Raw genomic sequence first — 25,233 nt, forward strand, 5'->3', positions numbered from 1 at the left:
TCCAAAATATTAGCAAAACTTTGGTATACTATATATGACATTTTGACCTGAGATTAAATTAACATGTAAGAGTTATTATTTTTCTCTATTATTTGTAGACGATAAAGAGTCAATGCTTGGCTTTTATTTGGCATAATCAGACACTGTTCACTTCGACAAAATTCAGTCTTTAACTCAGCAACGCCATCGAACGTGTTCACATAGAACTAATCATCTACCCATTTCACACACCTATACTACTAAAGAGAAATCGCAAAGCGTGCACATATGTTAGAGCTGTCATTTTTTTTTTCTTTTCGTCGCTGCAATGCACACAGCGCGTTTGTGAATATCGTTCTGTTCGCACCGACATGAGAGCGAAGAGAATGGTAGATAAAACGACATCATCAAAGAGCAAGGAGCACATCCTTTTGATGTGCATTAGCTAAGCGGTAAAGAATGACGGGTAGCAACTGGGAAAAGTATACTGAAAGAGTCTGTTTGAAAAATATTTTTCGATTCTCGTTTTCATTCAGCGGCTGCCAATACAGATTGGAGAGATCTATTGCCTAGTCCATAGCTGAGTCAGTCTGCCGGGACTCGCATTATTTTTTTAAATAATGAAGTGTTCGGCCAGTTCCTGAAAGATCTACACGCCGAAATCTTTCCTATTCCCTTGAAACCATTATTATATGCTGCCTCCAAAATCTGTAGCCCTTTAATGAATATTACAGTAAGAAGAAGCTGGTTGGCCTTTTTAGATTTAATTTCCTTTGTAAATGTTCACTATAAACGATATGCACTATGAACGATACAAACAGTTCTCCAAACGAAAATCATAATCATTCCTCATAGGTGCTTTCCAAATTTTGCTCCGATCAAGTACGAAAGGATTTCATTGGTTTTCCTATGGATCATTTCATTCCATTTGCCATTCTGCTCACTCTCATTCCGGTGCGAAAAGAACCACATTTCCAAAAGCATCTGACATGCTCGCACAATTGTACAAGTGCGTTCTGCTGGTTCAATGAGAACTCGAAAGATGGTGTTGGAATCACTAAAATGATGTTGACGAAGGTTTGTTCGTATAATTTGACGGTGGGATATCTTGTACATTATCATCTTTGGCATAATTTACTCAGTTTGTTTACATTTGTTAGATATGACGTTTTGAATAAACGGTATAGAAATATGTGCCTAATGTTTTAGATAGAATCTTCTAAGAATATATTTAATAAGTTACTTGCAATGAAAATTGTAAACAGACCTCGGAACTTGCCAGTATGCCCGTTGAGTAGGCTAGGTCGAACACCGGGGATAATTGGCTCACTAATCGGACATCGGTGCCGAGAGAAATTCAAACACCGCTCAAGGTATCGGTATCGGGAGAAATTCCGCCGTCACGAAACTTTCAGTCGGAATAAGTTCCCCTCCGAGGACCATTCCAGTACAAAACACGCTAAGAACACGTGCTGAGAACGCTGCATGAGGCCAATGTAGTTACGGAGGATGTACAGACATCACCAAAGGCTGCAGGAAATCCTCACTCGGAAAAAAGAAAAGTGAGACTCCTAGAGACGAAGAAGAGAATAAATAACCGAAGAATGATCATCTGGATGTTGTTGGTTCGAATCAAAACTTGTCGAAAGTAAACAAAGTTCATTTCATATCGTCAACCTGGCGCCCAAGTGGTGAAATCAACGGGGTGCTGGAGCGTTGCCAAAAAAAATTTCCAGATTAAATTTTACTAAACTTCCCAGTTTAACTCAGCCGGAATGCTGGCTGGATCTAACTCGTATTCCGGCTACGGTGACACAACCGATTCAAGTTAGAATGTTTAAGGGGTACCATTTCGATGCGGCTTAGCCGCATAACCGAGGCCGACGAACCGAAGCGGCGCAAAGCCGCTGAGGATCCGCCGGGCGAGGTGGCCACCGACCCGCCGTCGGAAGCAAGCGAACCTGTGATCCACTCGTTTGCCCGGCTTACTCAAACATAGGGGCTATCCCTAGTTTAAGTTCGCTACCGCTCAGTCGGACAGCTCGCGCAAAAGCGATGTGGTGTAGCCACATTGGGTGCTGGACACAAAATAAAATTGGCAACGCTAGCAAAATGTAAACACAAATGAACACTCCGGATGAACCTATCGTCAATTGACATTTCGACGAGTTTTGATTCGAGCCAATATGGGCCCAGAATGATCACAAAGACAACTGTTTGATGATTACAATTAGTCGGAGATCACCTCACTTTACCATCGACGTGAAATCGATCATGAAACGACCAAAGGGCCGAAGTCGCAATGATATCGAATCGAGAAAAATAGCTTTGAAAATTCGCTTTAGAAAATTAAATCGTATTTTTGTTTACTTACTGCGCTTTCAAATGTATTGAAACACTTTAAAACAATACTAGTTTTTGGAAGCATAACTAAAATGTTTTATATAATAACGTTTTCGTTGATAAAACTGAAAAAAAAATTTTGCCGAGTGTTGTCATGAAATGCTAATTATGCCATTTTCGAGTCGCCTTCCTGTTTTGACGACTCTCAATTTCGCCCTGCAGTGTCGTCAAAAAATCATAAATCAAATGTGGTAATCGCCGTGCTTGGGGAAAATTTGTTATTCCCCCGGGGCGTAACAAGCATTTGTTTTTTTTACGGCGATTCTGTTTACGGGCCTTCTAAACAATGCTGTCAATTTCGCCCGTATACGCCACGTAACCCGTTGAAAGTCGGATCCGCCGTTTTGTTTTTTATTGATTTTCATGAAGTGTGAGACATTTATAAATTAGTTTTTATATTTATTATGTAGTATTTTTACTCCTCTTTAAGATAATAATGAAATCTCCGTTTTGTACATTTGTTACTTAGGCCCTTTTGTCGGTTCACGAACGAAATGATTGAGATGGCAGGTGATTAATTTGTTTCCACCACCACGTGTCACATTACATTCACTAGTGACTTGAGGAACCCCTATAAGTGAACATGTATAAACAGATATGTAGAATGGAAAATAAAAGATAAATTATCACATCACAGAGCTACTCAATCTCAGCATATTTAATCTAAGGTACCTAAAATGAAACGTGCTGTGTGACAATTGGAATGTTGAGAAAACATTTGAAGACTAAACATAGCTTTGTGTTATTTGCTTATTAACACAAACAAAGATTTTTTCGTAATTCATGGTGTCTTCAAAGTTGTTTTCACGCTCTGCTGTTTAGAATTTCAAGTGGTACAGTTTTCGCAAATACAATCTGCATTCCTTAACATCGGTATAGTTTACGTTAGTAGATACAAAATTGGACCTACAGATGGGCAAATTTTGCTACATTTGAAATCTATCGATGAAGTATAAGACTTTTTGATCCACACAATGCAGAAAGCACTAGCGCCACAATAGCAGCATGCCACAGCTAGAGGTATAACTAAACCGGTCATTTTGAAATCTGTTGTCAATACAGCTAAACTCAGTATCGCACGTGGTGGTCATATCTAATTACTTTAGTATTGTTACACTACTTTTACGCTTAAGATGGACATCTGATCTCTGGGTAATGGTGGCAGGACGCGAGACCGAGAAAATAGAAGTTGAACCGTTTCTGCGTGTATACAAATCGCCTGCTAAATCAGAAGCTTTAGTGCAAATTTCGTCATTCTCAAACATTCTAACAATATTTTTCTACTCATTCCGTTCTGGGGACGGGCATAGCGTAGTTTGTAAATCGGTTGGCTTGTACGCAGCTCACCTCGGTTCGATTCCCAGTTTCGGTTCGTACACAGTTCGCACACAGGGCTAGAAATTCGGGAATCTAACCCGAAAAGAGGCGAACGACCATAAGGTTAAAACCTCTATAATCAAAGTAAAAAAAAAAATAGCCGTTCTAATAACGAGAGTAAATTGTAACTTAAATAAATAAACAAAAATCAAATTCAACGTCAATAATCCATCGATGTACTATGGTCTTTCTTTTGACAAAGAACATGCTTTTTAGGATTTTTAGTTCTGTTGTCTTACATTTAGAATTAATTTCATAAGGAACTTCTCAAGATTACATCAGACGAGAATTAAAGATTTAATTAATTTTAAAGCCCATCCCGAAACAAAATCCTGGCAACGGGCCTGTTACACTCCCGGTAAACAAGTGAAATGTCCACTGCGAAAATATTTCACTTTGGAATATTTAAAATGATCGGGGAATATGAATATTATTGCATTGATTCAATTATATCTAAAATTGTGCATTGATTCGCTAAGCATAAATATAGTATCGTTTAGTTCCATTAAAGTACCACTATACAGGGTGTTTGGTTCATGATTAAGAATCTCTCGAGGGGTGAATGACTGTCATATTTGGAGAAAAAAAATCGTTCTACACATACCATCAAATCTTAACCGTTACAAAGTTATTAAACTTTTTGTGTTAAAACTTATTTGTCTTAAAATACCTGTAACTCAAAAAGTATACTTTGTATTTCAAATCTTTAAGACCCATTGGGAAGGTAAGAAAATTTTCCCATTGAGTAATGTCCTCACATGTTTCAGTTAACGAGTTTAAGTAACCTTTTCAAAGAAATTTAATTAATATTTAGCAATTTTGATAGGTTTTTCGTTAATTTCTCGAAAATCTTAATAGTTAACATCATCATTTTAATAATTCAGATTGGTAGTCTTGAAGAGCTGGATAATTCGTTCTTTGACATGATACACTTATCTTTTCTTGTTTTCATGTGTTTCAGTTATTTAACTTAGATATTTTTATCTCATTTTCACTAATACCAGCTCTAATTGAAAAAGTATGGCACTCATCGCACTTTTTTCTGTTCATTCGAAAGCCAGGAAAATTTTACAGAGAAAAATGTAATAATACTTTTCAGTTAAGTGAATTTGGTATTCTTTTAGAAGTAAATTAGTTTAAAGTTAGTGTAATTATTAGCATTTTCGTTTATTTTCTTAAAATAGTAAATAATAAACATGGAAATATTGTATCTCAGCAAGTTCTACAATTCTTTGTTTGACTCCATTCAATTATCTCTTTTTGTGTCGACACAAAATCATTTTTATCGCCTCGTTATGCAGATACAACGATCACGAACCCACTACATTTGTGGTGTGATCATGCTGTCTTAAGGGGGGTAAGGGTTTCAGCATGAAAAAAACACTTTTTTGCCGATTTTTTCTAGAACTTTGCGTGAAGCGAATTTATCAAAACTGTTGTATATTATAATTCTCGACAAACATATGATTACGGCTTAAAAGCCAACTGTCAAAATTCTCTTTGAAAGCAGATTCCGGACAAACCATTACCGGCTAAACACAGTACATAGCAATTAATGAGAGAGAAAACTTTTCTCTTTTGTTTACTACCAAAATCTGTTATTGGCGAGTAACGGTTTGTCCGAAATTTGCTTTCAAAGAGAATTTTGACAGTTGGCTTTTAAGCCACAATTGAGCGAGTAAAGGCGCTTTAACCTAGGCTTATTAGCCAGGGCAATGAGTAAATCCTTCTGCCCCATCCCCAAGGACCAAAGGAGTGACATTAACCTTCTTAGCCAAGTCACTCCCAACGATATATCCTGAACTGAAACGGTCGGTACGGTTGTCCTCGTTTCTTCCTCATTCAAGATTCAAAACGATTTGTTAGTTAAATTATTCATTAAATGAATAAATTAATTGCCGTATAGTTTTGAAACACCTTTTAACCCAACTCTGCACAGTAGGCCGTTTTAATATTTGCGACATATTACAAATAATATGCTTCAAATATTAATGTTGACAAGAAAAACACTAAAGATTAACTGCGGTGTTTTCCAGGATGCTTTTCAATACTGGCTGTGTAAGGGTTAGAATAGAATAGAATAGTTGGCTTTTAAGCCGCAATCATATGTTTGTCGAGAATTTATCATTTTAATAGCAATCTGTAATTTTTCTATACAAAAATATCGACAAGTGACTCGGTGACGAAGATTTTTGTAGAACGTCTCTAGAAAAAACATGATTTGCAGTGTTACCTGCCATTCAAAAACTACTTAACCGATTTCTTTCAAACTTTGCATACGCATTCTATGTACAAAATATCTAACCCATACGTTGAGTTTTTGGTTTAACTTTTCAATTAATGGTGCTTTTACTCATAAAAAGGCGGAATTCTTCGCGATCGCGAGAAATTAAAATTTTTATTCAAAATGAGTAAAAGTTAGATTTTAGAAGTCAATTGCAGGAAAAGTTTAGTAATGAAATTGCAAAGAAATGAGAAGAGATAGGAATATGATGTGTAAGAAAAATTATAAATCCTCCTAAACCCCAACTTTTGGGTAATAGATATTGATATAATCATTATTTTGAGAAAATTAACAAAAACTTCTTCAAAACACCAACTTTTAAATACTTTACCACTAAAAGGTAATCAAAGCTAATTAACTGATATGAGAATCCCACTCAATTGGAAATTTTCTCGCCTTTCGAATGGAACTATAAGATTTTAAATACAAAGTATACTTTTTGCGCTAGATGTATTTTAAGACAAAAAAGTTTTTTACACAAAAAGTTCAATAACTCTGTAACGGTTGAGATTTGGTGGTATGTGTAGAATAATTTTTTTTTCTCTAGATATGACAGTCAGTCACCCTTCGAGAGGTTCTCACGCATGAACCAAACACCCTGTGTGAAATATTGAGTAAAAACGCTTTTAATCCACCTAACAGTGTGATGAGACATTTCTTATAACTCTTATCACTCTCTTCGGATATTATATCATTTGAGAACATTTAGAACTTGATGCTTCGCGATGTTTTTGATAACACATACTACATGGGATTGTGGCAGGACATAGAGAATCGCTCAAATCAGCATAGGACAACATCAGTGCTATAAATCTCAAACCAAATCAATGGGAAAGCGAAAAAATGGCCCTTAAAATAGACATACAAACGAATTATTGCTAATGCTCTGTTAATAAAATATCTAAATTCCTCAATCAATGCATTCTGGTGGGAAAACTGAATTTTCCTAAAGGGGATTTTTGACCTATACATGTATATTGTACTGAGGCAAAAAAACGAATTTTTTTTGAATAGAAATGAAGTTTATACTTTACTCATATTTCCAACGCGACTGAGACATAAAAATCAACGCTTTTTCTGGAAAAAAGCGATACTAGCAGTGACACCATTCAAAGAAAATCAACAGTGAATATTTTCAGACTTGGTTTTATTTCCTATTTAAGAACTATTGTGTTTTTTACATCCTAGATTGCATGATTCAGTGATCGAAACCCAAAACTTCATGAAGTATTTGAAATTATTAAATTAAAATTTGTGTTTGCTATTGAAATTGACAAAACCCTTTGACGATTGTTTACTTTTTCGGTCCCACCTATCAGCATTGAAGTATCGCCCTTACGTTTTTTTACAAACCCATTTTTACAATTGGTGGGGGTTTGGTGAAAATCGATCTTACTGTCCAAACGGCATAATTCCGAAACCGTAATTTTTGAAGTTTTAAAATTATGCAGAATTAATTTTTCAGAAAATAGTAACAGAGTTCGTGTTTTTAACGAATTTGTTGAGACTTTATTGTAGTCATGAATATTAACCTGAGAAAATTCACCATAAATACTTTTTGGACGATATACCGCCAAAATTATTTTATCAAATGATGCGCTGTTTAACGTTTGTAAAACTCATCGAAGATACTAAACCTCTAAAATTGGCGGTTTCAAAATGATGTCATTTTGACCTTAAATTACTGTTTTTGAACATTTGACCTATACATATAATTGGTCATACAACAAAAATCAAATTCTCATCAAAATCGATCAGGACCTGCTTGAGTCGAATGGAAATCGTCATTTCTCATAAATTTCTCTCTACATTCGGAAAGTGTTATCCTCGATCTTAATCATATTACGTTTCCGTCTCAACTCGACGCATTCCCAAAATAAAAACCTGTTTTAATCCACCTAGTGGTGCAATTGTGCTTTTCTGATTTGTCCAGACTACGATTCCATGGCTGGTTATGTTCAATACAATGGTGGAAATGAATAATACATGTTCAGTACGATTTGTACATACGTACAATGGATTGACAGCCACGATCTTGAGATACTATGTGATACTGAAACATCGCTTGATCGCCGCTGGTTTCAAGCGATGTTTCAGTATCACATAGTAAGATCCGGGAGGTCCGGGTCCTGCCGAAAATTTTCCACTTGTTACGAAATTTTAAACTAGTTTCAATTTTAAAGTAGCAACCACTCACTGCATACTCCCTCCGGGCCGGTATCATTGTCGATTTTTAGAGTGATTGCATAACCTTTCTATATGATAAAGGCAAAAATGTACCAAAGTCCAAAAAAATCAATTTTTGTCAAACATTATTTTTTTCGAGTTTACATCAAATCTCGATGTTTCATGCATTATAAAGTCATTTGGCATCAAAAATACAAATCTGATTTTGAAAAATTTTCATTTCAGATTATATGTGAATTTGCTGTGTGATTGCACTCTTCAACTCGTAACTCCGGAACCGGAAGTCCAATCAATAAAAAAAATCAATTGCAGCCGATGGGAAGGTTGTACCTTTCATTTGAGACTAACTTTGTGCAAATCGATCCAGCCATCTCTGATTAACAGAGGTCACATTATTTTCCACATACACACATACACACACATACATACACACAGACATTTTCCGATCTGAGTCGATTGGCATATGACACTCGGCCCTCCCGGTCGGGATTAGATTGACGAATTTTAGAGTGAATGAGAAAGGCAAAAACATTTTTAGCAAATGTTGAAAGTTATGCATTTTTTTGGTGCGCAGTTCTATGTTTCATAGACATTAAATCAATTTTAACTTCGCTTCCTATTAAATAAAGACCCTTATTACAGTACATCTCTACAAAAACGAGCTCAATTTGAAAATAAATCTGAGGATTATGATTGATTACAGAACTCTGGAATTTTCTATTGGAATGTTTTCAGGCAGGATTTTGATATTGATGCAATTAGACAACTGTGAAATCAAGACCAATAGATCAGTTACATATCAGGACCCCATTCCGATAATTTATCCAAAGTTCTCATGATGTTTACAACAACAAGATATCAATGTACGGATCAGATAATTGTTATTGTAATATTGAATTAAATCAGTCAGCATCAATAAATTTTCAACTTCAATCCAATATTTTTTATTGGGTGTGGTGGGGGGTGGGTTGTATGGTGTTAAACCCCAAAACCTTCTCTTGGCTACGCCGTTGCTTGGAGTTATTTAATTAGCTCTACATTTTCCGATATGTTTCAGATCGATCCGATGGTTATAAGTTAGAAAAATTGCTGTCAGAAGGTTCGCACAAATGAACATTTTTGCACTGATAAGTTATCAAGTTCCTTCCAGACAACTTGAAAGTGTTCGGTGATTATTTCTAGCGGTTGTAGATAGAAAAATGAAATATTCGTTTTATCGAAATAATGTTTGGCTTATTTCAATTGATTATTACTATATTGAACAATAAATTGGCGACAAAGAGTAATCCACAAACAACAAGCCATAACTTTTAAAATATTCAAAATAGATAATTGAAGTCTTCAGTAAAGTTATTCGCAAAAGTAAGAGCTACAAATTTGCTGAAGGCATCATTTCGATATAATCACTTCCAAGAAAATTTGTGTAAATATCTCACTCATAGGGGGATTTATCAGCAAAAGCACAATACCAAAAGAAAGGGCATATTGCCTCCATTAAATTCACCGAAGACACTATTGACACAAAATAAGCCGTTTTGGCGTTAAAAATAGATTACATGTTTTGGTCATATTTCTGGCAATGGGAAATGATAAAAATCTTTCGTCCGCATTTAATGTTAAATATCTCTTTTGATAATAGTCCGATTTCAACAATCTATAGCTTGTTCGAAAGGTATTCGTTAAAGCTGTTTAAAAACATATAAATTGTTAATCTATATTGTCAATTTCGGCAGATAATTCAAAAAAACTGCAAAAAACGCCATTTTTACGCATTCAAACATTCATATCTTGGAAACTAAACTTCAGAATCAAAAACAAATTAATAGCGTTCATACTGTTTTTTAGTTCTTTCGTTTAAAATTGGTTTGGATAAGATCGGTTCAGCCATTGCTGAGAAACACGAATGAGAATTTGTCCGTTACATACACACACACACACACACACACAGACACACACACACACAGACATTGTCCCAAATCGTCGAGCTGAGTCGATTGGTATATAAGACTCGGCCCTCCGGGCCTCGGAAAAAATCTTGAAAGTTTGAGCGAATTCTATACATTTCTTTTATAAGAAATGTAAAAAAGGTTTGTCATATTTAATTTGTGCTCCTAATTAAAATTTCACGTATTTTTTTTTCTTGCAAAATCTTAAAATGGTCCCGACTAACTAGAAGTCTTACATATAATATAAGGTACATAAAAAGACACAAAGTAGGTAAAAAGTCAACTACAAATATATGCCACGATTTATCTGGATCGCCAAAGAAAATTATTAGACAGAACTAAATGAAAAATATAGTATAAAAGTTACATCATATTTTCAATAGGAACCTTGAATCTAACTACCAAATGTAGACCACTCACACTCTCGCGGAAAAGATTAGAAAGAAAGAAAAGTGACATCCAAACAGAAAACCATCGGAACTCACAAAAAAGGAACCGGCACCTAAAAAAGCTAGCGACATGTTTATGCAATGGAAGGAAAAGGTTAATCTTACCGATGTGGTGGTATTTTTCTCTAGGCAGCCAGGGGCCATCGCCAGGTTGTTGCGTGGCGGTATTGGCAAGGGTCGCGCATTGCAAACGATCGTCGCTGGGTCGGCATAGTACGATGTCTTGTATATGGAATCACCTTGAAATTCTACTTCCGGGGGTTTGTAGCAGGCGACCGGTTTGCACGGTTGCCTTCTCGTTGGTTGAATATAGCGCTATTGGTTGCAGCGGTGGGTACGGTTATCGACAAAATATTATGATGAAGATAGCATAATGTTCGTTACAAGGACGGTCGTCCTTTTAACAAAATTCAATAATAACATTAAACTTACCACTTTTTTCATCGGCATACAGTCGGGTCGTCCACAGGAACAGTCGTAGCATTGCTGCTGGGGGATATTGCCCTGTGACCGTTGCCTCGGCAGGTCGGGGTTTCCACCGCAGCACTCGGTCATGGCTGGTTGCGAGATGCTGCCCACGCACGGATTGCAACCGACTTCTGGTACTATGATGTCACACGGAACGTCATTGTCACAAGCACCTTCAACAGTGCAAGGCTGAACGAATGTCTCGCAGGGAACCTCAGCAGCGTTTTCGGGACATGGTGCCTCGCAGCTGGATTTGTACAAAATCGTGATAAGTTTTATTGTTGAATTAGTTATTTGATCGATAAATCCATTATGAGGTTAGCATGTGGCGCCTGACCTCACGAGTCTATCACAACCTACGGCACGGCAAAAGGACGAAAGAGATACTGGGGAAAACTTACCCGGTCTCGCAATTTTCCATTTCAAACAAAGAAATTCTGAGCAGAAACTGAGCAAGTCAAAGAACGAAATTCCGAAACTTGTAATTTCGAAAGCACCCTTTCCTCGAAAAACCAGGTGGAAAATTTGCGTAACGCGTGACAGATTTCGTATTCGTGATGGAAATAATTATGGTTTGTCGATGGATTGCTTCGATGGGTTTATAAAGCAGCAAGCATAGCACAACATAGCCCTTCTAAACGAGCAGCCCTACTCCTATAGGATATGGTCACACGCCCCCGACTACTGAATGCTGCTGTAAATAGTGACCCAAAAATACCCAGTCTCCTCAAATCGATTAGTTATGCATCCACTCTGAATAAGTTCACATTCAATAGCACCTAGAATTGTGAACTGGAATGAAATGATATGGAGGGAAATGAAACATGCAGATGTAGCACCTTTGTAGACGTTGACGGCAGAGAATTGTTATTTATTCATGCCAAGCAGACGAGTGCTTCGAAAATATGTATGTCGAAAACTATATAAATATGTAACTTAGAATGGGAACGATGCAATTCCAATTAACTGTTGACGGAGTTATTTGAACTAGGAAGGTGGATTATATGTGATTATTTGATTCAAACGTTTTAAAAGAGGTGAGAAATGCTTAACAATAGCTCACTTCAATCAATGAAAACGTATTTTACGTCCATAAAAGTCTCTGAAGATTCCATAAACTTGTATCCATAGAGAACAGACGTTCAACTTCAGTTGTGTAAAAATCGAAGACATTTTCTAGGGATATAATTACCAGGTGCGTTAGTGTCGTCATTCCGTTTGGGAGCTGAGCTCGACTGAATTGACAGCGACTCATATAGACATTTCAAAATGTCCGACATTATTATACCTTTACCCAGTCAAACCATTCCGGAACCGGTTCGGAATTCTGAGTCGATTCAGCATGGATTCCAGCTCAAATGCATCAACCAATTGAGTCGGAATCGGCTGTTTCTTTTTGAGCTGGAACCCACACTGAATCCATTCAGGATTTCGCACTGGTTTCGGAATAGATGTGACGGGTAGCTGGGATAAACTGGTGTGGCGGCGCTAGTGTTTTAACGTTTATTTATTCAAATGTTTACACAAGTTTTTTAATATATTTGTTCGATCACGTATGTCTGTTTGCTGTGCTGTATCGGTGTTAATTATTGAAACGCATGTTTTCGACAGAAATGTATCATTTAAATCAGAAAGCAGATCTGTCGAAGCGAGTCTGTCTGTGCCATTTTAGCGAAGATATTAACACAGAAAGCAACCTAGCCCAACCGGGACATCAGGATCAACGCCAGTCACATCCTACTGGTTATGGCGAACGTCGACGGTCAGTACACGAATCACAAATTGGAATGCGACTTTGCCCACACTACTTTTACAGTAAACGGAAAGTTACGACAGGTAGCCTAGAACAAAGTTTCAATAGCCTACTGATCGTCAGCATCTAGTATAACCTGCCTAGCCGCCTTTTCATTTACTGGGTTGGAAACAGTCGTTTATGTTCCCTGTTTATAAACACGGTGATCGCCGGAATGTTAGAAACTACCGGGCATAACTAGCCCATCTACAGCATCCAAGATATTTGAAATTGTGGTAAGCACATTCGCACTCTCGCGCTCGAAAAGTTACATTTCCACCGATCAACATGGATTTACACCCGGACGATCCGGAATGATCGGGTGCAGATTTGTCAGACTCGCACTACGAGACCTTCCATGGCGGAGCCCTCTCGACCTTCCAACGTATCCTGCTCGATGTCGCCTGATCGGTCTCAATACACTGGGACAACGAAAAAAGATTCAGCAAGAAGTATTTGTAGCAAAGCTACATTGGAGATCTTGTCCCTGATTGATTTTCGTGCCTCGCAACGTACTCTACGCTGATCTGGCTCACCACAACCTAGATTCCACCGTACGACGTTTGGATTCAACGAGTCGATAACAGCATGTATGCGAAATTTCTCCACAGCCAAGGACCTGTTCGCGTTCTGTGAACCGACGCACAAATTTGCACAGAAAGTCTCGCGATCAACAATTTTATGACACGACTCCTGCTATTCATTAAACCTTTTTTTGTCGGATGAATTATTTTAAAAAGTAAATAAATTGTTTTGCTTCCTGCGTCGTGACACATGACTGCCTCCGTTCCGGTAAAACTTTGGAAGGCCTCCATGTACCCCCTAGAACTCGACGATTTCCAACTTGGCAAGTCGAACGTGACGAGGGTTAGAAAAAGGTTGACGAGCTCTATGAGTTCATGAAAGACAAGCACAATGTGCACAGCTGTTGAACACGAGCAAAAATCGCTCTTATTGAGCGTTTAATCTGCCGAAGAAGTTATGAAGAAAGCCACAGAACACGTAACGGCAGTAAGTGACGAGACACCGAAGAGTCACCGCAATATTCGCCTGGTGATAACTGTGCGGGACATATCGGGAAGCAAGATGACGCTAAGAAACAGAAGAGTAAACAAACCGTGGCTGGCGCATCGTGGAAAACCAGCAGGCGAAACGGAACAAAACGACGGAAGAAGGAAGAAAAGAATAAAGAAATAGGCAAGCTACTTCGGGAGAGGTACAATGGCGATGTACTGATCATCGAAGCGAACGATAAGATATTGTACGCATCTCTTCTCAAGAAATTGAAAGTGGACCCGGAGCAGAAGGAGTTGGGAGAGAATGTCATCAAAACGAAGGAGTCCGATTTTTTCATGAATAGCTAGATTTTCACGAGCTCTTTGATAAATCCTTGGGCAGCGAAGCGAACGTGAGAGCACTATCGCAGGAAGCCTCAGTCAAGTGCAAGGATCTTGAGGAGTTTACGACCGAAGAAGAACTGAGGGGTGCAGCCTAGATATAACGGCGACGGTCCGGATTAGGAAATCATATTGAGGCACTCAAGCGGCGGCGATTCGACTACCGGCGGACGTTGTCAATGAGCTGGCGAAGACCTGCAAGATAAAAGCCGGATGGTCGGTGATCAAGGTGATATGTTTCAAGTGTTTGAATTTTGATATCAGACGAGGAACTCCAAGGGTCAGGACAGGTTGGCTTTGTGTAGAAAAATCGGAGAATAGCTGCACGTTGCTTGAGACCAAGGTGCATGATCTGCAAACCGGAGGACGAAAACGACCACATTACATGTAGCTTGCGATGCCTTGCATATAAAAAGGTGAAGACTGGTCAACAAGCAAGAAGGTAACCCAGCATTATGTTAATAATTGTGATATTGAACAGTAACTGGTGTGATAGTCGACAACTGAAACGAAGTGCGATGTTGCAATCATTTCAGAGCGGTGTCGTGTTCCTCCCAATATCGGTAACTGGGTAGTGAATAGTACAGGGATGGCAGCAATCCTAATGCTGCCTAAGCTCGACCCACATCAGCAGAAGACAAAAGATAAGCCCGTAAGATGTTAAGCCTGTTCTAATGACTCTGCCACTTCTAGTTTTCCGATATACACTCAAGTTTTTTTTTACGCGGTTTTTTTTGCGCGGTATTTTGTTACGCGGGTTTTGAAATTTACGCGGTTTTCATTTACGCGGATTTTGAAATTTACGCGGTTTTCATTTACGCGGTTTTTTAAATTTACGCGGTTTTCATTTACGCGGTTTTTGAAATTTACGCGGTTTTCATTTACGCGGATTTTGAAATTTACGCGGTTTTCATTTACGCGGATTTTGAAATTTACGCGGTTTTCACTTACGCGGCTCGTATCCCCCGCGTAAAAAAAACCTGAGTGTATATACTTCACATCAGGCATTGTAATTCTCTCTCACTCACGCGAGAAGAAGCTTATCCGATGTTCAACTTTTCCGAGATAAGATGAGTCGCAAAATTCTCCGTCTCCACAAATAGCGTGAGAATAATTTTCCGGATAAATTTTTTTTGACTTTTTCCTTCTCACCGGAGAAGGTGATAAAATTTTAATTTCGTGGAAATCAATTAAAATTTCAAAAAATACATTTAATTACAAAGAAAAGCGGCAAAGAAGTATGATAGACTTGTTTTTTCGTATTTTGGAATAACGACAGCAAAGCAGCGAACCCATAAAGGATACCGTGATAAACTCATTCACTCATTCTTCGGCTGTTTTATTTATCCGGATAAATAACACGTTGTATTTATTCGGAGAAGTTTTGTGAGTGCCAACAGCTTTTCGTGTGAAAATGTGAGTTTTTATTGTCGCAGTAGTAAACTATCCGGGCGCATTTACTCATATGAGCGATAAATGCAATGCCTGCTTCACATCCTTGCTCTTACTTGAGTAGGGGAGACCGGGGCTGGTTGGCCGAGTTTTGCTTTCGGAATTTCTGTACTCATTCTAGTTAGACTTTTGAAAACCGGTTTGCGCTGTCATGAAGATGCAACCCTTGAGCACATATGTAATTTTTTTCATTCATGAAAAAAATGAGGGAAAAAGTTATTAGCAAACAAATGCGGAAAGAAAAATTGGCCAACCAACCAGTGTTGCTAAAAGAGCGAGAAGCCAACACACCCTCCTCGTTCGCCAGCGAGCGCGAGACTAAGGGTGCTTACAGAGTGGCGGCGAGAAGCTGAGCTGGGGCTGGTACTGACATTAGAGTGCGAGATGCGAGAAACCTGCTTGCAGCATATTGAATGGAGCCTGTCAGAGTGAAAGCGGGCAGTCGGCGCCGATCCGCTCGGCTTTCACTCTGACAACACCCATTTGGTTTGCAGCAAGCAGGTTTCTCGCATCTCGCATTCTAATGTCAGTTCCAGCGCCAGCTCAGCTTCTCGCCGCCACTCTGTAAGCACCCTAACACTGTATGCTCCTTACTGCTGTACACACGTTTTCGAAGAACTCTCAAATATGTGACGATCAGCACGAGCGGCAAATATGCTTGATTCATGTGAGTTATCTGTCTTCGTTATAGGCTCGTGTGTCACTCGCACTCTTGTCGGCTCGCTAGGTTTCAGCTCTAACGGCGAGTGGGTTCCCATGATGGGACTCCTCGGCTACGAGTTTTCACTGCATGCCACCCACTCCCGTGTGCTAAGCACTCTTTGCAGCTCTGAAGATGTTTATTAGAACAGCTCGTATACACTCTTTTAGCAACTGGGAGCGCTCGTAAAGGAGCGAAGGGATCAGGTACGGCATTCTGATAAAATCCTAGAACAATGCAAGCAAAAACTAACTAAACTAACAGTGCGCGCATTCGCATTAAATTGTCATTGCATACAGACGTTATCTGTCTATACAGGTTTATACCGGTCGTATTTAAAGAACAAATTAAATATATTGTTTTTCATATTTTTATTAAATATGTAAACAAATTATAAGTGCGGTGTCTTAAAAAAACTTGTCTTTTAAGCGGCGTCTACTATAAAGTGCTCAAACTGAAAGTAATTTTGTTATACGATTTTGATGGCAATGTGACAATGGACCTCTCGTTAAGGTTTATGTATATATTCATTATGAATGAAAAATTTTCAGTCAGGCAAAGCCACACATACGAGCGTTCGAAGAGAAGACGTTCAACCATTTCCATGTCGAGGAATGCCGCGGAGGACATGATAACTCTTGATACAATTGAAATTCAATAAGATTTTTAAAACATAGACTTGTAGTTACTCGATGAACCAAAAAAAAATATAGAACAGTTGGAATTTCGGAAAATAGCATAAGAAAAACCGCAAAATAAAATTCGTTCACTTTTCTTCAAAATAACGAGGAAGATTTTTGTATTCCATTTTCCCTTAGTTCATCGACTACACATGTTATGCATTCTCTCAGTGGCGGATCCAAGGGGAGGGTTTTGGGGTTCCGGACCCCCGCCGACATGTTTTTACTTGTTGAGAAATTTTAAATTAGTTTCAAGTTTATATTAGTTTTGAACTCAAAATAGTCCCGAACCAAATTTTACTAACAAAACTTATATTCTTTAAATATGGTTATTAAGTGTAACAAACTGTACAAAGTTTTTTAAAACCCGAAATTTCAGACCCCCCCCCAAAAAATTTTTCTGGATCCGCTCCTGATTCTCATAAAAAATCAAGTCAATTCGTTGAATGGTTTTTGAGTTATCGGCAATTTGAAAAAATGCGGTTTCGAGAAAAATGCTATTAAAGTTGCCGATAGACTGAAATCGTCGAAACACATGGTTGTTTAGAACAAAAGAAGATCAGTGTGGCCACCGAGATTGCACTGGGCTTTTCTAGATGTTCAATACTAACAATTAAACGAATAAAAAAACATTAATGTTTTTTTACCCACTACACCAGGCAACCCCTTAACCTTGGGGAAGTCGCGCTACAGCACTGAGTGCACACTGCTCTGAAAATCTGGCGAAATCGTCTTAGAGCAGCAGCGGCTGCTCGTTCAGTGGGCCATAAGTACAACTTCCGGAGGGTTAAGGAAATAATACCACATATTCTATAAAAGTTCATGCTGGCTAATGGGTTTGCATTTTTGTACTGATTATACACTTCTGAGCAGAAGTAAAGGGCGTATATTACGCACTTCTGGGCAGAAGGGAAGCATGTATGTGATATCCAGCAATAAAATTTAAAGCTTTTTAAGGATAGTTTCTTTTTTGAACAAAGAAAATTGGAAACACGAATTTAATATAATTTATTGAAAAAAGAAAAAAAACTAATCTGCTACTACCAATTTTACTAAGATGGTAAATGGAATAAAGCTCCGTCCCACTAATATTTAGTAAATTATCGTGAGTAATTATTTGAACAGTATTGTGCAAACTGTTTTTTCGTCAAGAAGAATCAGTATAACCGAAAACAATGTTGTTCAGTCATGTTCAAATCTCAATTAGTACAGATTTATAAAACTTTGGTATGTACTTGTTGAAATTATCTAAACCTAAGATTATGTGTATGAATAAGAGAAGCAAGTGAATCACGATAGTAGAAATTAATTCAGAGATATTTCATTTCTTTAGGCATTTTAATTTCCATTTAAATTCAGCATTTTCAAAATTTTCATTTTTAGCATTCCACCAAAACGCTCAAAGAGAAATTTTCATTTAAAGTTTGATTTGAATAGTTACCTTAACTATTCTTTACATTTTCACTATTAATTCTATAATTTATCATCCCACATCCATGCTTTTTGTCAAATTTAAATATTGAATCATCCTTTATACTATTTAATTGCCATTGAAAATAACTTTTTATACTTAATTCGGCAAAACTACCCACCCATACTATTTCAATGCAAGTATTGCTTGAGGCACAAAAACTCGATTCGAACCGTATTACGCACTTAACATTCTACTAAAAAAATTATCTCATAGACTGGTTAGTTCGACTGGCCTGTCTATGAGAGTACCATCTCTATAATTTCAAATACATGTGTTTTGACAGCTCGCAGTTTTCAGTAGCAGCTTGATTACTCACACTTTTAAAGTGCAGAGTTCAGGTAAGTGGAAAGTGCGCAAAATAATTTACTAGAGATTTCTTCTAATATAGTCCGCTGGTTGTATCAATTTAGGACTGTGAACGAATGTTTTAGAATATATAACGCATAGAGTACTTTTCTTACGGCTAATAGATTTGCTCTGATTCCGTCGTAATTTGGAGGAGAAGGACAGCGTATATTGGAATTGGTCACGAAATATTCAATAAATTAAGTCCTTATGTTTAGAAATTCACTTTATGACGGTAGTCGATCTCCTACATACATATTCTATAGAAGCCAATGTTTATTAATGGGTTTGAATTTTTGTAGTGAACCGCATTAAACACGTTTATCTCGAAACCATGTATTTAATCCGAATATCCGATTCATTTAATACAAAATGTACCAGGAATGGTCATAGATGTATACTACCCATGATCGCATATTTGTCCCGTTTTCTTTGGGATTTCCTATCTTTATGGGACTGACTCTTGTAGTAACTATTTAATTCGATATTTTACGAAAATTATCTGAGCGATTTATGCATATATTCTTACAGTGACATATTTGACAATAAAAACTGTTCCTGTCATTTCATTATCCCACAAAAAATCTCAAACTTCAATATAGGTATATTTGACCAAAAAACTAATTATTTTAAGAAGTGCATATATGCAGCATTGAGGGGAATTATATATATATATATATATATATATATATATATATATATATATATATATATATATATATATATATATATATATATATATATATATATATATATATATATATATATATATATATATATATATATATATATATATATATATATATATATATATATATATATATATATATATATATATATATATATATATATATATATATATATATATATATATATATATATATATATATATATATATATATATATATATATATATATATATATATATATATATATTTGACATGTTAAGGTTCCACATATTTAAAAGTGTCAATCCAAGCGATTTTGCAGTTTTTCTAAATTTAAGTTTTAACGCAACTGCATTTCATTCGGGTGCGTTTATTTTCCTTTTCCGTTGTACCAGCGTCATATCAACCTCAATGCAGACGATACATTAGCTTCCATCAACGTAAATGTCCGTCAACGCCACGTCGTCGTTCCATCAAGATAAGTTGAATGCGTATCTTGTTCACACTTCCCGTACGTCAAAGCATTCCGTGCTGTTGATGTTGTGTGAATACCTCCATTTAACTGCATATAACTAATTTTGACGTTCCCATGACGTGCTGTACCGGTGACGAAAGTCAGACGTATTGTGCAAATCGATCTTCAAACAGCCGCGGCTTAAACTTTGTACATAACATATCCGAATAAATTCATTTTCATACATTATTGGTCTACCAACGAAGAACGATGCGAGTGGGAGCGAGAGCGCTAGCGACTGCAAGAGTGCGAGTGAAGGCGAACGCGTTTAAGAGTGCGAGAGGATACGAGTGGGTTAAAGAGCGCGAGTGGCTACGAGTGAGAGTACGGACGAGTGGGAGCATGGGCGAGCGGGAGCATGGGCGAGTGAGAGCACGGACGAGTGGTAGCAGCAGTAGGAGTGAGCGCCAGTGGGTGGGTGCGAACGAAAGAGTGGGTTTCAATATGTGCAATTTGAGTCGCTTTTGGCTGACTGGCACTCGCAGAAATTCTACCCGGCTGGGGAGTAAACGATAAAAAGGCATGCATGGAGAACACTCGGATACGAGTGTTGGGCGCAATGAGAACACGCGAATGAGAAATACAAGAGTTATTTTTACGAGTTCAGCAACACTGCAACCAACCCCAGGGCTGGGGTAGGTTGGCCGAGTTTGGTGAAATAAGTTAAACACGTCAAATGTATGAATGGAAAACTTTAATTTAAAAAAACATCGTTTTTTCGTATATAGGTAAGGAAAATAAAATCCACTCTTCACTTTTTAGTCTTTTTTAACCTTTTTGGACTTAGTTTCGGCAGCATTAGTGAACTTTTTACCAGCTCTCGCTGATTTTTTCCTCCGCCAGCGTACGGTTACGTTAGATTTCGTTTTCTGCTCCTCCAATACTGCTTTTATTGGGGAATCGGTCAAAATTTGAGTTGATCGGCGTTTACGACCTTGCCACTTCTTCGAATCAGATCGTGCACTCGCCTTGGGAAGAGGTCTGACGTCTTCAGAGAGGCTTACATCTGCAGCAGATTCTATGTTAATGAACGAGTTTTGTTCGGGGTTGGGTCGATCTGTGACAAATCCTGCCAGAAACTCCTCAGGAGGAAAAAATTCAGGATTGAAGGGGCTCACGCCAAAAACTCTGAAACCAGCTTGGCATTTAATTAATAAAATATCGGAATCAATTTTTTAATAAACAATTTCCGACTTTTAATGATTCTAATCTCTTATTTCTATTTAGTAATAATTTTAAATTATTTTAATTACTTATTTCTCGAGTATATTTTCCTTATAATCATCAATATTACCATAATATCAAATTTTGCTTTGAAAAAGGTTGGCATTTCACAAATATCAAAGTGCACATTACTCTACACTAAACTTACAACTCGCCCAACCAGCCCCGCACAGAACTCGGTCAACCTACCCCAATGTATATTTTCGAGAACAATCACGATTTACGCAAACAAATATAAAGTTACACTGGTAACCGTTATACCATTTTGTTGGGTTTTGAATACCCTTTCCAGCAGTACCAAGTTATTGAAAATCGGATGTGTATTGATTTGCGTTACACATATTATTTTTCAGAAACAGAAATTTACTTACCAGTAGTGCCGAAAAAAGAATAACGTACTCCTGTACAAACGACGCCACTAAAACACTTGAAATTACGTCGGTACATTGGTGACCTAATACCCCACCCAAATCACTATAGATGACGCTACTGCGCATAATAGCCTTTTCATAAAAGGCACTCGGCCAACCAACCCCAGTCACTCCTACTATGGCTCTAAATTTTCATAACTTTTCCTACCCAGTAATCTCTAGCTAATTGAATGTCGTTAAAATGTAAAAAAGAAAATGTGACTACACAGTCGAAATGAAAAAGGATTTTTTTTTATTTCATTTAAAAGTTATGTGAAAAAAAAACAAAAGTGGGATCAAGTGACCCACTCTCCCCTATAGGTTGTAGATCTTATCAAATGCAATACAAAATAATGTGTGAAAAATGTATACCCTCAAAATATTGATTTAACTGTAATTGTTTATTTGGGGTTTTAACCTGACGGTCATTTACCCGTATTATTGATTTAAGTAAAACAGATTTTCAGTACTTTCGGCACTAAAAAATTTGCTAGGCGCACAGTTTTCAACCGATTGTCAATTTTTCTATTGTTCTAGAATCGCCTTTCCAGCGTTATGCTACGTTTTGTTGTTTTAGGAACAACAATATGAAAACAAACATTATTTTGCAATTTTTTTCATCAAAATCGCTCAACTTTCTCATGAGGAAGCGTATTTGTTTTGTTAAAAATTTAAAGAGAACGTATAGTTCTGAATCTATCGACCTGTTTACCATCAACATCGGTTGGAAAATGACAAAGTTTTTTTTCCAATTTATAAACCTCTAGGCATGGTCGCACTATGCGATTCTATAATTATATTTTTGGTTATTATTTCCAGTTTTATTTTTTTTAGATGTTATTTTTGAAAATTCCACAAAACTTTGGTTTTAAACTGTGATGTCTCGATCCAATTTTTCTCAAAAATTTCTTCACGATGATTTAGTTGGAAATCCTAATCCCTGCCATCTTTTTATTTGTTCTGCTCCCAAGCCCAGTTCGTTACGAAAATTCGATAAAAGATGCCCATTTTCCCCTGAAAGATGCTATTTTTGAAAATTTTGCAAAACTTTGGTTTTAAACTGAAAAGTCCCGTTCCAATTTTTTTCCATAATGATTTAGTTGGAATCATAAGTCCCTGCTATCTTTTTATTTGTTCTGCTCTCAAGCCCAGTTCGTCGGGATTTTTTTTGAAATCCTAAGGCATTACGACAAAATTTTTGATATTCGAATTTTTTTTTCAAAAAAACTGAAACTAAAAAAAATTAAATTTGTTTTCAGCGGTTTTCGTTTGTTTTAACACTAGATGCTGATGTTTCATGTTATTTTTGCCTTTCTCATATAGAAAGGTTATGCAATCACTCTAAAAATCGTCAACCTAATATACCATATACCATTCGAGCTCGTCGAGATCGGAAAATGTCTGTATGTGTGTATGTATGTGTGTGTGTATGTGGAAAAAATGTCACCTCTGTTTCTCAGAGATGGCTGGACCGATTTGCACAAACCTGGTCTCATCGGATGCTATTGATTTTTTTGATGATTGGACTTCTGGTTCCGGAATTACGGGTTGAAGAGTGCAACAACACAGCAAATTCTCATATAAACTGAAATGAAAAATTCTCAAAGCGGGGAAAATTTCCAAATCGAATTTGTATTTTTGATGCCAAATGTCTTTAAAATGCATGAAACGTCGAGATTTGACGTAAGCTTGAAAATTTTTTTTTGGTGAAAATGGACTTTTTTGGTCTTTGGCACCTTTTTGCCTTGCTCATATAGAAAGGTTATGCAATCACTCTAAAAATCGTCAACCTAATCCCGGATTTTTTTTAATTTTTTAGGCGTAGGTAGGAGTATCCAGTGAGGGGTTGCTACTTTAAAATTGAAACTAGTTTAAAACTTCTTAACAAGTTGAAAATTTTCGGCAGGGTCTGGATCTCCCGGATCCTCTTCATTGATCTGCCGCTGGTTTTAAGCGATGTTTCAGTGTCGACACATAGCATCTCAAGATTGTGGCTGTCGGTCCATTGTATGTATGTGCAAATCGTACTGAATATGTAATATACATTTCCACCGTTGTATTGAACATAACCAGCCATGGAATCGTAGTTTGGACAAATGAGAAAGGCACCACTAGAACGATTAAGACAGGTTTTTCAATTTAATATTAATGTAGCTGTTTTTTCCTTTACAAAATTTTAGAACTCGAATAATGATTTCTTTTCTTGTATATAGTTTTCAAGTGGTGTATAATAAAAATGTAATATATACATTTGGAAGCTTATAATGAATATAAACAACGCAAAAATTCTCGTGATCATGATTGAGAATCAGGAATCAGAATATATTGGCTCAAATGGCACGTTCCCCGTACATAGTCGCCAATTTTTTTCAACATTTAGGTTTTTTCGAATATTGCGAAATCAATATTAAAACGCCGCACCCCCTTAATGATGTCTGATTGAGCTAAAAAATTGCATAGTTTTGAACTCTGAAGCCCCGTTCCAATTTTTTCAAAACTTTCTTCACCAGATGTTTCCTGGGACCACAAACTTTAGCCAATCACGTTTGCGCTTTGGAGCATTTTGTTGGATTCTTTTGACATTAAAAATGTCTTACTCCACTATCTGGGGCTAGGTGTCATTCTAAAATCTAAACTATCTCCCATGTAACGAAACTATGTAAGGTTTGCACGCTTATAACTCCGATATTACTAGATGGATTTTAATCATTCATACACCAACCGATTCAGAAACACCTAACTTAAATATTGGTAATAATTTAATATCTCCCCAATAAAAGTAGACTTTTGGAAATTGGTAAAATTAAAAAGTTCACGAAAAACGGGAAAATTACCATTCGTGAGGCAGATTTCTCAGACACAGCCGTCAAGAGAGGGTAGCTTAGTTGCTCAATGAAACACGAAAAGTCATAAATAGAAGCAACGCATGCCCGTTTAAATCAGTTGTTGCTCTTCTCCCATACGGGTAACATCGTCTCCGGGCGATGCATTAAGCGCTATCGATTTTCGGTAACGTTGGCATTTGCACACACTCGCACCTGTGACTAAACCATATACTGTTAGTTTATAAATAGAGGTGACGCGTACCCGTTTGAATCAGTTTTTGTTCTTATGTCGAACGGGTAAGATCATGGCTGCAGCGTTTGGGCACTACAATAAGCGGTAGACGCTATGCATTTTCGGCAGCGGTGGCCGTGTGCGGATTTTTCGGGTACCAGCACGGTGTCACAGAATGATTTGCAAAGTGGGTGGGCGGGGTGGTTTGGATTTAATTCAATACGGTGTGTGCTGCTTAAGAGTGTTGCGTTTGAAAAAAATATATTTATTGTTATGCATGCGTGTGCGTTGTAACTTGTTAATCCATGTTTACGGCGCTTTGTAGCTGCGTAGGGTAAAGAGCCTATTGGTTTTCATGTTTCATATTTCGGTTATATGTATGTTTTTTATCAGTAAGGCATCTGACAACGTGCTTCTGTAGTTATTG

General features: G+C 37.3%; 1 protein-coding gene across 8 annotated transcripts in view; it reads right to left on the reverse strand.

The window, feature by feature from the left end:
- Positions 1-25,233, reverse strand: part of LOC131684870 (stabilizer of axonemal microtubules 1) — a 34,928-nt gene that overhangs the window by 6,393 nt on the left and 3,302 nt on the right. For 6 of the 8 annotated variants that reach the window (XM_058968101.1, XM_058968099.1, XM_058968100.1 and 3 more), the window contains 2 exons: positions 11,058-11,340; positions 10,731-10,940 (listed from right to left, as the gene is read on the reverse strand). In XM_058968101.1, coding sequence (XP_058824084.1) covers positions 10,731-10,940; positions 11,058-11,180 — 333 coding nt within the window. In that variant the 5' untranslated portion in view covers positions 11,181-11,340. Of the gene's footprint in view, positions 1-10,730; positions 10,941-11,057; positions 11,341-11,494; positions 12,454-21,710; positions 21,933-25,233 lie in introns of those variants that run through there. The other 2 variants (XM_058968104.1, XM_058968098.1) reach the window with 2 other exon arrangements.

This window comes from Topomyia yanbarensis, chromosome 2, assembly GCF_030247195.1.
Source record: "Topomyia yanbarensis strain Yona2022 chromosome 2, ASM3024719v1, whole genome shotgun sequence".
Taxonomy (NCBI): Eukaryota; Metazoa; Arthropoda; class Insecta; order Diptera; family Culicidae; genus Topomyia; species Topomyia yanbarensis.